At 40.4% G+C, this 16,835-nt stretch overlaps 1 protein-coding gene across 5 annotated transcripts; it reads right to left on the bottom strand.

The window, feature by feature from the left end:
* Positions 1-2,084: 2,084 nt before the first annotated feature.
* LOC106675265 (von Willebrand factor A domain-containing protein 5A) lies at positions 2,085-16,474 on the bottom strand. 5 transcript variants are annotated; one of them, XM_076892223.1, is made up of 21 exons: positions 16,224-16,469; positions 15,587-15,634; positions 15,259-15,461; positions 14,947-15,169; positions 13,593-13,759; positions 13,395-13,509; positions 13,089-13,264; positions 12,908-12,996; positions 12,618-12,762; positions 12,176-12,255; positions 11,899-12,013; positions 11,639-11,797; positions 11,439-11,542; positions 11,097-11,305; positions 10,984-11,016; positions 7,939-7,965; positions 7,017-7,055; positions 5,271-5,318; positions 2,807-2,955; positions 2,513-2,636; positions 2,085-2,397 (listed from the first exon to the last, which is right to left on the bottom strand). In XM_076892223.1, exons 2-21 carry the CDS (start codon positions 15,624-15,626, stop codon positions 2,318-2,320), a joined length of 2,325 nt encoding a protein of 774 aa, XP_076748338.1. In that variant the 5' UTR covers positions 15,627-15,634; positions 16,224-16,469; the 3' UTR covers positions 2,085-2,317. The 5 variants fall into 5 exon arrangements, 4 of the variants coding, with proteins under 4 accessions (XP_076748338.1, XP_024660747.2, XP_076748339.1 ...); XM_024804979.2 differs by lacking the exon at positions 5,271-5,318; XM_076892224.1 differs by lacking the exon at positions 7,939-7,965.
* Between the last annotated feature and the right edge of the window lie 361 nt (positions 16,475-16,835).

Raw genomic sequence — 16,835 nt, 5'->3', positions numbered from 1 at the left:
ACAAATGGCCTGTATTTGTATAGCGCTTTGCTAGTCCCTAAGAACCCCAAAGCGCTTTACACAACCAGTCATCCACCCATTCACACACTGGTGATGGCAAGCTACATTGTAGCCACAGCTGCCCTGGGGCGCACTGACAGAGGCGAGGCTGCCGGACACTGGCGCCACCGGGCCCTCTGACCACCACCAGTAGGCAATGGGTGAAGTGTCTTGCCCAAGGAAAATTTAAAACTGCTGGCTAAGGGTAAACGTAAATTCAGTAAAATTATAATTCACATCGGCAGTAATGATAACCGGTTGCGTCAATTGGAGGTCACCAAAATGAATATTGAATCGTGTGTAACTTTGGAAACAATATTGGAGTCTGTAGTTTTCACCGGTCCCCTCCCCAGTCAGACCAGGAGTGACATATTTAGCCGCGTGTTCTCCTTGCTGGCTGTCTGAGTGGTGTCCAAAAAACGATGTGGGCTTCATAGATAATTGGGAAACTTTCCAGAGGAAACCCGGTCTTGTTAGGAGAGACAACATTCCTTAGATGGAGCCGCTCTCATTTCTAGAAATGTATTTCTAAATAAAATTTATTAAACACATATTTAAAACATGACTATCCAGAGTTGGGACCAAGAAGCAGACTTGCAGTCTTACATGCCTCTCTTCTCAAAACCCCGGAGTCATACTAACTATCAGAATCCTTGAAGCACAGGCCGAGTGCTATGAGATTGACTCTAAGATCACAACCTGATTAAAAACAGAATCTAACATAAACATTCTTGAGATTACGGGATGCCAAAAAATGTACTTTAAAACAAGATCTTCTTGTTTCATTGGGACAGTAAAGTCCCATAAGAAAGAATAGGCATACCTGTGTAAGAACAGGTATCACTGCTATGGAGTTTAATGTTTTACATGCAGACTCAGGGCTGCTAGTCTCCTCTCGGCATTTAAACATTGGTGATTTAGAAACTCACAGTTCAACAGCACAACACTGTGTTTCCTTTTTACATCAAACATTTCTTTCAGCCATCTGTTTTTATCAGTGGATACATGACTAACTTTTATTCAATAGCCACAAATTACACAAATCCAAGATTAAATATTTTATTTATCAAAGACATGTGATTACACATTCATCAAGGAGCTAAGCACAGTGTAAGAAAAACTTTATAAAATAATAATAAATGTTTTATAAAAATCATATTCTCTGATGATCACATTACACGTGTCACATCTGTTTTTTGTTTTTTTCATTTTGGACTGAACATGGTAACGCCTGGACCTAAAATATCAGGGCTGATTTTTTTGTCCCAGTCCAGGCCTGCAGCCCTCCGTTAAGAAACCATGTTCTGATCTCATTTCCACATTGATACAACCGTGATGAGTTTATTTTAGTGTGCTTTCATTGAATCCGTTTGATCTTTATTTAAGGTCATTGGTTGGATACTTATCGGTAAAAAACTGAAACTCACTCGATCAAATTGTTAAGTGGTTGAGCAGGCTGATCCACAGCTGAGCCGAGCATCCCTGTACACCAGACCATTACAGCAGTTTGCTGGTTTGATTTGTCTTGATGGCTCACACCTGTTGCATAGTGAGTTTCAGTTTCTACCTTCTGGGCAAAGGTTCCTGGTTTCAAAATGTAAAACATGGAGGTTTGAAAATAGCTTTGTTGTAGCCGCCATTACTCAGATGAACAAGTTATAGTTTGTTTGTGGTTGTATTAAGAGTATGTGATGGATGGCTCATGACTGCAGAACAAATCTAGCTATGCATTCCCTCTGCTGGCCTTGATTTCACTCGCTGTGAGACATGGCTGATGATGAGGTCTCATTTGTTAGTGGAAATTATGTCCAGCTGTTTACTTACATGACATGAACTAAAAAATGAAAGATATGCATTGGAATAAGGAAGAATTTTGCTTCACTATGACTTTGAATTTAAGCTGCATATTTTCCTCAACCATGATTAAAAAATGTGTTGAAAGACAGAACTGGCCAGGTGTGTTGGTCTTTTTAAATATTTTAAAATTTAATTATTTATTTTTTTCATGGTGACTCATTAGAAGGAATGATGGGTCCAAACTCATGTGTGTTTTTATTTGTTTAATATTTGATGCTTTCAAGCAAACAGCAACATTAAAGTTAGAATAGAAAAGCAATCATCTCTGGTACTCTTACAAAGCTGACTTTGGACACATGCAGCATAAAATAAGGCACATTAGATAATAAAGTTGGACGATGCAAAGATTAATGTGGATGAAGTATGAAGTAAATCTGCTTCTGTGTATGAATCATAAAGAAGTTGTTAGTTTATAAAAAACTCAGAGGCCAAGGGCAGTTTTTTGCACACTGCAACCCAACAATATATTTCCAGCTTCCACACACTCTGTCACAGACGGTGCTGGAAATAAAAGGAAACACAAAATAAAATATTCAATTAGCATCTTAACAACTGACCGACTGTAGCAACTCAGTATAACCATCACAAACTGAATGCTTATTTTTGTGTTTACTACCTTTTTGCGCACTGAGCCATGATACAGCCTTTGCAGCCAGAAGCTCCCACTCGTCCTTTGCATCCATCTTGAAACCATGAAGCCAGATCAGAGCCAGAATGGTGGCCCACACTTCACTGCTGGCCTAGCGTATAGAATCAGAAGTCATGTAGTTAAATATTAAATTAAGTGAGGCAGCATGCAGATGTTCGTTAACATGAGTGTGTAATTTTGAAAATTCACTTTTGAAACCATTTTAATGAATACGTTACAAACACCCACTATTACTGTGTTATTATTTATTTAATAGCCCACCTTTTCAGGCTTTGACTTTTCCACCTCCTCGTTGGTCTTTCTCAGTGCAGCAGCCAGAGCTGGATCAAGCAGCCAGCAGCCAGACGCCTTCTGGAGGGAGACTAACTGTAGCAAAGGGTCTCTGAGTGGCTTCTTAGCAGGTGGAAATTCTTCATCCGGCAGTTGTGAAGAGGAAAATTTAGAGGAAAAGTTACATAATAAAATGCCCTTCCTGGGTGGAATTGAAAGCAATATTTAAAATAATGTGCTGAGTTAAGTAAGAAAATAGTTCTAATGATTTGGTTCCACATGTTGCAATATATGTGTCATATTTAGAGTTGTTATTATTTCTAATTGGGCAATTAAAAGAACAATATTTAACAAAAGACGTCAGCTTTGACAACCAGATATATTTCATAACTTTTTGGATATTTGATGATTTCTTTTCTCGTGGAACCAGTTCCCAGTTTGGATTTGGGAGACACACACCCTCCCTACATTTAGGATTAGGCTTAAACCTTTCCTTTTTGATAAAGCATATAGTTAGCGCTGGATCAGGTGATCCTGAATCCTCCCTCAGTTATGCTATGTCTAGGCTGCTGGGAGATTCCCATTATGCATTGAGTATTTCTTCTTCAGTCACCCTTTTCACTCCCTATGTGTTTATACACCTCTCTGCATTGAATTATTCTTCCTCTCTGGCTCTCTTTCACAGCGTGTCTTTGTCCTGTCTTCCTACCCTCACTCCAGACTGTCGCAGCAGATGGTGACACCTCCATGAGCCTGGGTCTGCTGGAAGTTTCTTCCTGTTAATATGGAGTTTTTCTTTCCCACTGTCACCAAAGCGCTTCCTTATATGGGGTAATATGATTATTGGGAGTTTTCTCTGGATTTTTTTGTATTATTGTACCTTACATTATAAAACACCTTGCGGCAACTGTTGTTATGATTTGGCCTTATATAAATAAAATCAAATTGAACTGAATTTAGTTATGGCATCTGACAGTGGACTCCTCTTTGTTCTGCTAGACAATAGTATTGTATTGTTCATAACAGTACACATATTAAAGGAAGTGCACTACAGTAGTTTGAATCATATGTATCCACATGTATCTAACAGATTCTAATTTGTGATTGTAAATGATGAGTCTTCTTGACATGCACAACTTAATTACTGAATTCTACCAGGTTCTGTCCTGGGACCAATACTTTTTGCGTAATACTTGCTTCGTTTAGGCGGAATTATTAGAAAACAATTAATGCATTTTTATCACTTTGCAGATGACCCTCAGCTTTATTAACCATGAAATCAGAAGACACAAATCAACTAGTTTAACTACAGAAATGTCTTACAGATATTAAGGTCTAGGTGTCAGGAGTAGTGTCGTGGACGAGAGAAGGAGGACCCAATCGCCGGACTCACAGGCAGGTAGGTGAAGGTGGATGTTTATTGCCGAAGGAGTGAGCATACAGTACAGAGGGAGGAAAATGGCTGGCTGGCTGGCTGGCTGACTGACTGAATGAACGAATGAACGAACAAAGGACTGGCTGGCTAATTGAACATACAGACGACACTAACATCAGACGTACATCAATGACACGACAGTGAATGAGTGGAAACAGAGGGCTTAAATACACAGACTGATGAGGATGATAATGAGAGGCCGGTGAGTACACAGCTGAACATAATCTGGCTAATGACACGAGACGAGCTGACACAGGAAAAGCAGGAAGTGAGAACATGGAAGTGGCAAAATAAACTGAACATGAACAAAACTGAAAACACTGGGTCACCGACCCAGGAACCCTGACACTAGGTAACTTTTAATAAGTCCTAAAAAACCTAGAAACATGGTGTCTAACCAGACACTTATTTTGATGGTATTAACTTGGCTTCCAGTAAAGTGTGGGAAATTTTACCAGGATATGTCCTTCAATGCACATATTAATCAAATATGTAGGACTGCCTTATTGCAATGTGTCTAACAAACAAAAACATTATGTGTAAGAGTGATACTAAAAAATTAGTTTATGTATTTATTACTTCTAGGCTACACTATTGTAATTCATTATTGTAGATCACTTTTAAAAATGTCTGAAAAATCCTCAGTTGATCCAGAACGTTGCAGTGAGAGTACAAACAGGAACTATGAAAGACAGAGCATATTTCTCTCATATTATCTTCTATTCATTGTCTTCAGAATTTAATTTAAAATCCTTTCCTTCATATAGAGTGAGGAGAACTTTCAGTGAAAACATTCCTTTATGATAAAGCTCATAAGTTTGGGCTGAAGCAGATGACTTTGAACAATCGCTTAGCAATGCTGCAATAGGCTACCGGGGGGCTACCTATGATGTTTCTGTTTATTATTAGGAAAAATGAACCACGCTGGCTGTCTCTTTTATAGTTTGCCACACACTAAAAACAACAATTAAGAGTACAAAAGCACCAATTATACATAAAAAAAGAAGTCAAAACAGATACCTCCATCCATGCTGTACAAACAGCAAAAATCCATGAGACATCTGTCTTCTGTTTTTTCAAAGGAAACACAACAGTAAGCACACCAGATATTCTTAGTTCTATAATTCTAATCCAAATGCAAACAAAATTAAAACATGTATCTTTCATTGCACACTAAATTCAGTAGCAAAGTTAACTGATGTGCAATCTCATTGCACTTGTCTGACTGGAATTGAATTATCTTAATTGCTCATGTGTAGCATGCCAGACTAAATCTGTCTGTATCCACCGTCACAAGTGTAACTCAATTAACTTGCAGTAATCCCAATACTGACTAACTACTAGAAGACAAAACCAACCCTAGGCAGTACTGAAATGTTTAAAATCATCCTATATACTTTACAACAAAATAGTTATTTGCAGATAAAATCTCTAATAGCCAGTTAAAAATAATAAATTAATGCTTTAATTAAACTATTTGAGAGAAAATCAATCTTTACACATCCTTACACAGCCTGTAACTGGGGTTTTCCTGGTGTGATAGACCCCAGCCTCTATGGATCTTGTGCTCAGAACTTGTTCCTGTGGTGCCATGATTAGTGCCTCTGTGCTGTCTTTCAGTCCAGCTTTGTCCAGCCCCTCGTAGAAGTGCCTGATTTCGATGTCAGCCACTTCCTCTATCTGCCAGTTGTTCATACTGTGCAGGGGACTGTCCTTCCATGATAGTTCCTCCTCTTTCTTTGGTTTCTGCTGCCTGAGGTATTCACTGAGCACATGGTTGGTTTTGGCCATCTTCTTGGTGTACTCGTGGATGTTCGTTGTCTTATCCTGGACTGTGGTACTGACACTCAACAGTCCCCTGCCTCCTTCCTTCCGCTTAGCATACAGCCTCAGGGTGCTGAACTTGGTGTCAGAACCATCCATGCAGGGTCAGGAGTTTCCTGGTCTTGATGTCAGTGGCTTCTATATCCTTCTTTGGCCAACTTATTATCCCAGCAAGGTACCCGATGACCGTCAAGGCCTAGGTGTTGATAGCCTGGATCTTGTTCTTACCATTTAGTTGACTCTTCAGGACTTGACTGACCCTCTGCAGGTACTTGGTGGTTTCAGCTTTCCTAGCAGCCTCTCCACGGCTCCCATTTGCCTGTGGGATCCCCAGGTACTTGTACCTGTCCTCTATGTCTGCAATGTTGACTTCTTGTAGTTCGATCCCCTCAGTTCTGACTACCTTCCCTCTCTTTGTTGTCATCTGATTACACTTCTCCAGTCCAAATGAAATTCCTCTGTCACTGCTGTATATCTTGGTGGTGTGGATCAGTGAATTGATATCTCGTTCACTCTAGGCATACAGCTTGATGTGATCCATGCACAGGAGGTGGCTGACAACTGCTCCATTCTGTAGTTGGTATCTGTAACCAGTATTGTCAGTGATCTCACTGAGGGGGTTCAGGTCTAAGCTGAACAGCAGTGGGGACAGATCATCCATCTCCTTGGTAGATCCCGCACCTGATGGTGACTTGTGCTATTGGCTTGAAGTTAGTCTCTAGTGTTGTTCGCCACATCCACATAGAGTTCCTGATGAAGGCTCTTAGGGTCCTGTTGATCTGAGCCATGTGCCTACTCATCTTTGCCGCTATGATGCCTGAACAGAAGCTTCCATGTGGTAGGAATGCAGGTTATGTCCAGTAGTTGGATGGGCCCAGTCCCTTCTACAAACAGCTACATATTTACATAGATGTACAGATGTGTCATTTAGGTTTTACTTACCTGCTTCAATTTCCTCAAACATCGCCGCGGAGTCACACACTATAACGTAAAATAGAGTCAGTACATTTCTTAAGAATTTGTTAAGGAACACTAACTTACTGATTTGTTGATATACAAATACAAAACAATAGTATAAAAGTATGTAAATGTACATCACTGTCACCTTTCTAATCAGAATCTTGATTTCTTGTAACAAATATTTTAAAGTCAATGTCATTTATTGCTTTTGGATCATCTGAACCTGACTCAGACATTCTGCTCTTAAATTTATCATCGTACTCTTTTTATTCACATTCATCTGTCTGACAAAAACAGATTAATATTTCATCTTAACATGTAATGTCTCCACATCATACTACGTTTCTGGCTTCCGAGAGTCTTACAGCAGGTTAGAATATTACTACAATATTTAAACTGTATTTAAATCTACATGTTGATAAACACCACCTATATTTAATCATTCAAGTTCAGACACATTGGCTCATTTAAAGGGTCTTTTTCATTATTTTTACTCTTTTGTGCAGTAGAGAAGAAAATGGCTCTTTATGGAAGGAACTACATGATCACATATTTAATATATTACATTTCTAATTATTTAATAATTCAAAAAAGTTAGTTTCACAGGAAGGAATTGCAGCTTGATTATGACGCTAATATGGAAATGTTGGGAAAATTAGACATTTCATTTGCTGTTTAGATCAGTACGTTTATGGCTTCTGAGGTCATTATCATGACCTGCAACTTATCATAAATGGTAGTAAAAAATACCCCAAATACAACAACTGGGAAAATAAATACTGCAGCAACTGTGCAGTGAATGTTTGACATTTAACATTTCAAATACAAATATGTTGGTTTCTTTGTTTTTATTTTAGAAATGCACATGTGTGTAGATGTGTGTTGTCACTCAGCTTCTACTTACTAATCGTGGATGGAGCAGCCCTGACCGCTATGAAAAAAAAAAGTCAGGTTGAGGGTGAACATATAAGAGAGAAATAAAACCTGGCATTACCACACCGTTGATCTTTAAAATGTATAAATCAACCTTAAACAGGTTGAGGTTATCAGGTGAAGACTTCACTTTGTAACACAGCACATTACAAAGGCTGTCACAGCAAATACTGCAGCTATTTGCATACAGTATTCAAATGAATTCATCCTCTATACGGTTGCCATTTGCCTGTGGGATTTCCAGGTATTTGCAATGTTGCATTCTCATAGTTTGATCCAATCAGTCTTCTTTACTATCTGACTACACCTCTCAAATCCAAATGACATTTCAATGTCATTACTGTATACCCTGGTGATTGGTGAATCAATGTCTCGTTCACTCTTGGCATACAGCTTGATGTCATCCATGTACAGGAGGTGGTGTGACGATTGCTCTGTTCCATAGTCGGTATCCAGCCAGTCTTGTCAATGATCTCACTGAGGGTGTTCAGGCGTATGCAGAAAAGCAGTAGGAACAGTGCATCTCTTTGGTAGATCCCACACTTGTTGGTGACTTGTGCTTTGGGCTTGAAGTTGGCCTCTACTGTTGTACACCACATCCCTATTGAGTTTCTGATGAAGGCTCTTAGGGTCCTGTTGAGCTTGTATAGATCTAGGCATTACAGGATCCAGCTGTGGGGCATCGCGTCATAGGCCTTCTTATAATCAATCCAGGCAGTGCACATGTTGATAAGCCTAGTGTTGCAGTCTCGGGTGACTGCTCTGTCAACCAGTAGCTGGTGTTTCGCTCCTCTGGTATTCCTGTCTATTCCTTTTTGTGCCCCACTCATGTATTGATCCATGTTCCTATTCATCTTTGCCACTATGATGCCTGACAGGAGCTTCCATGTGGTACTGAGGCAGGTTAACGGCCAGTAGTTGGATGGGACTGGTTTCTCCTGGGGGTCCTTGGGAATCAGGCCTTTGTTTAGCCATTACAAGTGTCATTGACTAGTAGCTGGTTCATTTGTGCAGCCAGACGCACATGGAGTGCAGTCAGCTTCTTCAGCCAGCCAATTTTACACACACGTGTGTGTGTGTATGTGTGTGTGTAGAAGTACTTGTACTGTGTTTGCAATGGTAAAAAACCTTGAACTCCCCGAGCGAAACAGGGGAACGATAGTGTGCGGTAGGGCTGCCACAATTAGTCGACTAGTCACGATTACGTTGACTATCAAAATCGTTGACGAGTAATTTAATAGTCAGCGCGTCGTTTGAAGCTTTGTAAGATCACAAAAGACGCAGGAATGAGTAGTAGGATTTAAGAGTGTAATAACGGACTGAAACAAAAGATGGCAGCACTGCATGTACAAGGATGCCAGCTGCCGTTAAACCCCGAAGAAGAAGAAGCTGTGTCCCAGAATTCATAGCGCAGCCCAGCTCAGTTTCCAACAATGGCGGCAGCTAGTTAGTTTTATTATTACTCTTATTATTCTTTCTGGGTCACAAAATAAACGTTTAACATATATCTGCTCAGTTTATCAAGACACCACATATTTTCAAAAGCGCTCCGACGTTTTCGGAGACGTCTGTTACCCACCAGCTCGATAGCTAGCGGGGGGGCAAGGCTCACTAGCGCCGTGAGAACACCGGACTCCCTGCAAATTGTTTTCAAACCCACCGCCGTCTTTCACTACTCAGGTTAAACATACATAAGTCACTTAGATAACTTTAAAATGTTATTGTTTGGCTTTTTTTTTTGTATTTTATTTGTTCCTGAGTAAATCGGTTTGGCTGAGGTTCAAGTTATAGTTTTACACAGCTGAATAAACGTCAAGCAGACAACTGATTATCAGAAGTGTGAGATACTCGAGAATATACTCCGGTGTCCTGTTATATTTTAGATAGCAAGGAGTTTATTAAACTTCACCGAAACAATCTGCAAATTTCATTAAAATTTAACAAACTATCATCTTGTCTTTATTTTTAGTTAGCACAGACCTTAAGCACTCAAAGCTGTAAGCTAATGATAGTTATATAAGAGCAGATGCTGTTGGTGCAATAAGCTGTAGTTTTACGTCCAATGGATGATGATCTGATTAGTCGACTAATCGCAAAAATAATCGGTGACTAGTCGACTATCAAAATAATTGTTTGTGGCAGCCCTAGTGTGCAGCCACTAATAAGATAAGATAAGATTTAAAACAAAGATTTAAGCACCAAATAGGGTAAATTGAAAATGCCATTTGAAGTCTCCAAATATAGAGCTTCTCTTTTTTATGTAATATACATATAAATTCCCCACTAGTTTTGAGGGCAGTCTAGCCTTCAAGCTCAGGTGCTTTACATAGTATCTTTGCTGTTCCCAGGACTGTGCTCTTCTGGACAGAGAGCTCAAATAATGTTCCTGGGATCTGCTGGAGCCACTCACCTATCTTGGGGGTCACTGCACTGAGTGCTCCGATTACCATGGTTATTATACTAAGTCCTATAAATCTAACATAATAATATAATAGCTCTGTCTTTGGTCAGCAATTTCCAAGGCATCAGGTATGGACAGCTTGCTATACTACTTAGGCATCCCTGTCTTCATCACATCTTTCTGCAGCTCTGATAGTTGGATTAGTTCCCTCCATAATGCCTTGATCTTGGCCTCTAGACTTCTGGTACATGTACTGCTCCTGGTGGCTATTCATCTTGTAGACAACCATCTCACCGATAACTGCTGCCGTGGTGTAGATCATTTAGTTGATTTCAGTGATGGTCACAATAGGCATTGTCTGCACTGCTGCATTCGTATCTTCTAATAGACCCTCAGAGTGTACTTCATGTAATCTTGATAATCAGTCACTGAGGTCACGTTTCTCAGCTTCACCATGAACCTATCTTTCAGAACCACCAACAGGGGCGAGAGGGGGATTTTACACACACACACACACACACGTATGCGTCTAACACTTCATGAGTACTGTGTGTGTGTGTGTGTGTGTAGAAGTACTTGTACTGTGTTTGCAATGGTAAAAAACCTTGTACTCACCAAACGAAGTACAGGAACGATAGACATCAGGCACTGATAAGATAGGATAAGATAAGATAAGAATGCCCCAAGAACAATATGAAGTAGATAGGATTGCTAATTATTCATGTTACCTGGAATATCTCGGTGCAGAAGAGGTCCTTGAATCTCCTTGTTGTTGTCTGAATTGACAACAATGAAAGCAGTGAAAGAACTGCTCACTCCTGATTGGACACTCAGCTGCACCACCTTCTTTTTTACTTCTTCTTTTTCCTGATTGTTTTCTGCTTCCATCTCTAGCAAGCAAATAAGAGTCCGAGCAGCTAACCTGTGGACTATTAAGCTACAGACAAGAGAAAATATTGGTATGGTGACATGGTCACAATTACCATATCATGTAATTATCATGTTACATGCAAAGTGAACTATTGTAAAGTTATTATCTAATAAATCCAGTAGATTAACAGCTCATTTACCCAGAGTCTGCTGCAGGTCTGAGACTGAAGTGCAGCTGGTTCTCAGAGGGATGACCTGCCAGGCTGTACTTCAGCGTCACACAGCCCTCTGCTGCCTCTGAGCTCTGACACAGAATTACAGTGTCAAATCAATTTTATCTTTTCAAAACATGACAAGCATAAACACAGAGATCTACACTGTGAGAAGATGCTGCTCCTACCTGTCCAGTGAGCTGGGCATAAATTAGTGACCTTTGACCCTGGAAAAGTGATGTGATTGGTGGAGAGAGTACAGTGATAGTGGATCCCTTTGGTAAATCCCATGTAACAGAAACATCTTCCACTGCTGGTTGCAGAGAAAAATGCAGTGACTGCATCACCTGATGAGTACAAAAACTGAAATCATATCTTCTGTCCAATTTTTTTTTTTTTTAAAACACAAATCATTTTTTGCTGTAACTCTTATGAGTCATTGTTTTACTTTTGGTTGCATCCTGTCAGTCCCTGTGATGAACTGAGCGTGACCTCCTCCTTCCTTGGCCATCCCATTGATGAGAGCAGAGCTGGCCCCTTCCCCAATCCCAAAAGAGAAACACCTGCAACACAACAGTTTTCTCTGAGTACACAGAGGACATGTTGGACATTCTGGGAATTGTGTAGATGTAGTTGTTTTTTTCTGGTTTGCGAGAATACAGCAGTTGTTTTAAAAACAGACACACTTGGCATATAGCACATATAATCACATTTTTTTGTTTTACCTGTGGGAACCTGAATTTTTCTTCACCAGATCGATCACTTCTTTGGTGTTCCCCACCTCTCCATCAGTAAAGACAAACAGCTAGAGAGGAGAGTTTACACACAGTTTTTCAACTGCACAAGCTGAAACACAACTCTCTGATATGTAATCAAGTATGCAGTCAGTAAACTGTTTTAACAAGTAAAAACAAAGAGAAGAAGCTTTAAGCAAGAGTGAGAGGAACAGTAGCCACTCAACAGATCAACTCATGTATAATTAGCAGATTATATGAGACTGATACAGGGCTTGATTCATGGTTAACTTACATGTTGGAGTAATGAATGAGAAAAAAGAAAGACTAAAGAATGACATTATTAAAGTGTGTGTGTGTGTGTGTGTGTGTGTGTGTGTGTGTGTGTGTGTGTGTGTGTGTGTGTGTGTGTGTGTGTGTGTGTGTGTGTTACCTGTCTAGGCTGAGTGGGAATGCAGGGCTGGCTGTAAATATGTTTGAGCGACTCCAGGATTTCTGTTCCTCCAAGATCAGCCTTCATCTGCTCAACTTTCTTCAGAGCCTCCTCCATGGTCTTCTCACCATACTCTACACTCTTACTGCCATGAGAAACACATAAATGAGATCAAACATAACCTGGAGTTTTGCAGAATCATCCAAAGGCAACATGTTGACTAACAGCAGGGAAGATATCTTATCACACATTTACAGTGATATCACTGAGATCATATGAATATAACTCACGGGAAGATGTGTTCATAACTGGACCCAAAACTGTAAATGTTGAAATAGCAGCCCATTGGTAAGCTCTTCAACAGGAGCAGCAGAGTGTCCTTCAGGGAAGAGGGAGAAGATGATGAGGCCACTGTGTGAGAGGAACAATTTAAGGAAATATTTTGTAACACTAACACCACATCATAAATACCTTGGCACTGCTGATCCGAGTTTCCTTCTGCTCAGTGTTATTCGTAGCACAGTCCATACTTCCAGATCGATCCATTAAGAACACAAACTCTCCACATGAAGCCGTTGAAGACATCACAGACTGGGGGAACTCAGGGTACAGACTCACCATCACCACTGGATCACCCATCAGAGAGCCTGAAACACATGAAAAGGACAGAAAAATGTCAAGTTTACATTTCATAATAGCTCCAACACAATTAACTATTAGATTGAAGAAGAACAATTTTTATTTGCAAACTAATGACTTCACTTATTTTTCACTCACCCGGCTCAGCAGAGGCCTGTCCTGCCTCCACCACAGCAGTGGGCTGGTGGGCGTCTTTGTAATAAATCAGCAGTTCAACATCTCTGTCAAACTTGTGTCCTGTAGCCAGCTTGACCTGCACACCACAAACACATTCATATTTATTCATCAGTAACACGTAACAACCACACACAGCAGACACATCAGCACTCTACCTACCGTGGCCTGGGTTTGATCAGTGTTGAGGTACTGCAGAGGGTCCAGGGAGCAGTTGGACTCTACTTTAGAGACTGGACGAGGAGAGGACACTCGGGCAGAAAAAGACAGACTGTAGGGCACCAGAGAGGCTGGAACAGAAGTCACCTGGAATAATGCATCTTCACTACCTGCACACAGCATCAGGTAAAATATGCTGTAATTAATGAGGTATAATACAATCAAATAATTTAGGCTGTAAAGACTCTGGTTCACATGGTAGTACAGATAAAATGAGGAAAATAAGCATTTTGCTCAGGAAAAACAAAACTACTTTACAGCTGTTTTAATTCAAAACAATGAAAAAGTGACAGAAAAGGAATAACTTGACTTTTATGACCTATGGATGGAATAATGAACCATATCGGTAACAAAACACAAACATCATTTTTTGCCTATTCCTTCTTCAGAAAAAACCAAAAATCTGTTAGGGTGATATAAAATTTCATGTCAGCGAGAATTAAATAGTGTTAAGTATATAAACCTCTTTATGATCTAACTTTTGGAAAAAATAAGGGAAACTCCATATAAACACACTCAGTTAAAACCATTTACTGATATAAAATCATGACGAGAGGGAGAGTCTGTGTTTGCACACTGCATCAACCTACTTCCAAAAAAAATTATAATCTGACAAATGCAGTCCTGTCAAAACTAAACACACCAGTTCCAACAAGGTTTTATGAGGTGTTTGTGCTGATTGGTTTGGTTTTCTCTGACTGTGATGGTCAATCAGTCAAATATCTCCAGTTTTGGGTTTGTTTGTCATCTTTCAAGAAGTCTTGTGATTGGTTTAGGTGCAACTTTGAAAACATGCTGCCATTTTCTTTTTGAGAAAAGAAGTTTTCTCCTGCAACCCCTAAAAAATAAGCCACACTTGTTCAGTCTTATTCTAATACCTCGAAATCTAACATTTGATATGCTAGCTGAGGCCTGTAGAGTCTGAGATACAGCTTTTGGGCTTTTTGTAATTTCTCTGAGGATGCACTAAAGCTTTTCACTGGACTGGAACATTTCTTTTTCACAGCTTTTTATATTTGGTAATCACAATGTGATGAGAAGTGAATCCTTTTTCTTGCAGAATATCAACTTGAAACTTGACCTAATTATCTTCCAGATTTTTCGCACTGTATGTGTTTTCCTGTATGTGGCAACAGTTTCATATCTGGTTCTGTGTTCACACCTTACAGTAACTGGCAAAGTTGGAAGACGGTTTTTTTGTGTGTTCTGTCAGTGGTGTGAAGGTTGGAAGGTGGTTCAAGACTTTCACTGATATAGTTGAAGCATTTCTGGTCCAAGTATTCTGAAGTTGTCCTACCCTGAGGTTGGTATCGAGGGTTGAGCACAGCAGGCAGACAGAACCTCAGACCATCATCAGCCTGCACAGCCAGCTCAGTGACGTACTCCAACCTGATGGAGGCGCTCTCTCCTGGAGGCAGACTGCCCACACGCAGAGAGAATATATCTGGACTCTGATCACTCTCCTCCAATAGGAAGGCCTGCTGACCGGAGCTCAGAGCATCATCATACTCCTCACGAGCCTGAAGCACAGGTGACACATGTCAGTGACATTCACTGCGTTTATTTTGAAGCTCACTTATAATCAGGTTATATTTACTGTCCAGCTCACCTTCTGTTTCTCCTTCACCTCAGCTACAATCTGCGTCTGTCCAATCTGAGCGCTGAAATGACAGACAGCAGCATCTCCAGGCAGAGGGAAGACAAAAACAGCCTCTAATGGTTTGTCCTCCTTGTTCTCGTAGTTCAGAGTGGAGACCACTGTAGCCACATGGTCCCTCACCTCCAGCTCCACCTCAATGCTCTTCAGAGGAACTGATAGAAAAATAATATTAGAATAAATACAAACCATACATCAGGGTATTATTATGTGCCATTACAACAACAACAACAAAATCTACATTTGAAGTTGTTTTAATTAACTTCTTTTCCATCAGTACCTGGTTCCTTCTGAAGAGTTAGCAGACCACAGCAATCCATTATCTTACCTGTAAAACAAGAACACTTAATACTGAAACTTTTACACTTTACAAATACGGAACATTCAAAACATATAGCCGCAGTCTGAAATAACGGGTATGTCGACCGTGGGAATAAACGTTCTCCGTTAACTACTTTCTTTTTTAGGCTCTGTGCCTAAAATAAACCTTCATCAAATAAAGGAATCACTGTAAACATGGCGCTTCTGGTCTATTTTTAACCGAAACTCGTAACACAAATTGCTCCTGACCGATTTATGTTTTGAGTACAAGTTACTTTGGTGACGTAAGCAGCTAAAAGGGGAGTCACTGACGGGAACAGCTCGCTGACGCATTAATCAGGGTTTTTGTAGAGGCCTCGGGTTTTGTTGCAGTCTTGTTTATTATTATAACCAGCCAAGCGTCCCTCTGACCGTGACTTTCACTTTCACATTAAACATGCCGTCTGTTGTATAATCCTGTGGACTTTCTCCACTGCATGACTGTAGACACACATAAACAGTTAGTGCGGAATGTCTGTGTGACAGCGCTCACATGACAGCGATAAGCTTTCAGGTTTTCCTGTCAGTCCAGCTGCTTAAATAACGGACAGACTTACCTCAAAGAATGTACTGATGTTTCCGGTACAGTTTTACTGCAGCCCCCTCCTCTAAATACGTGAAGAATGGTGTTAAAACACGTAATGTTTTCGCTAACAACACTGACCTAACTGAAACAACACACCGGGTATGCTCGATTTTCTTGTACGAGAGCACCCAGTGGCGTAGTGATGTGTCGGTCGCGAACGAAACGGCTATAAGAGCCGATTCTTTGAAGTGACCGACGCGAGCCGACTCCTTATTGGGAGTCGTGGATTTTTCCCCCTTCTCTCACCCTCTGGCACTTTTTTTTTTGCTTCACTCAGCACGTGAGCCTTGTGCTTTGTGCTGGGAAGAGGGGGGAGGGGCGGCAATAGCACAGGAACAGAGTCAGAGGGAAAGTGAGAGAGAAAGAGAGCCAGGGACTAGTGGTGTGCGGATCGATACTGAAATATCGATTCTTCCGATACCAGCAATTTATGTTCTAGAATCGATTCTCATATTATAATATCGATATTTTAGTACTCTGGGGTAAATTTGTAGTTTTTCTATTCAAATGAACGCAGTGGAAAGAAACTATACAATTCGGATCGTCTAATTTGGAAGGAACTACTTCCTCTTACGCCTTTCAT

This window comes from Maylandia zebra, linkage group LG14 (genome assembly GCF_041146795.1).
Source record: "Maylandia zebra isolate NMK-2024a linkage group LG14, Mzebra_GT3a, whole genome shotgun sequence".
Taxonomy (NCBI): domain Eukaryota; kingdom Metazoa; phylum Chordata; class Actinopteri; order Cichliformes; family Cichlidae; genus Maylandia; species Maylandia zebra.
Note: the sequence above shows the minus strand (reverse complement) of the source record. Positions and strands in the feature narration are given on the sequence as shown.

What these genes read in the sequence shown, in the direction of transcription:
- LOC106675265 (XM_076892223.1), bottom strand. Translation starts at nt 15,626, where the DNA reads ATGGATTGCTGTGGTCTGCTAACTCTTCAGAAGGAACCAG. An exon ending in CCCTCGATACCAACCTCAGG is followed by an intron (nt 13,760 to 14,946) that starts GTAGGACAACTT and finishes TGCTGTGTGCAG; the next exon opens with GTAGTGAAGATGCATTATTC. An exon ending in CTCGGATCAGCAGTGCCAAG is followed by an intron (nt 12,997 to 13,088) that starts GTATTTATGATG and finishes TCTTCCCTGAAG; the next exon opens with GACACTCTGCTGCTCCTGTT.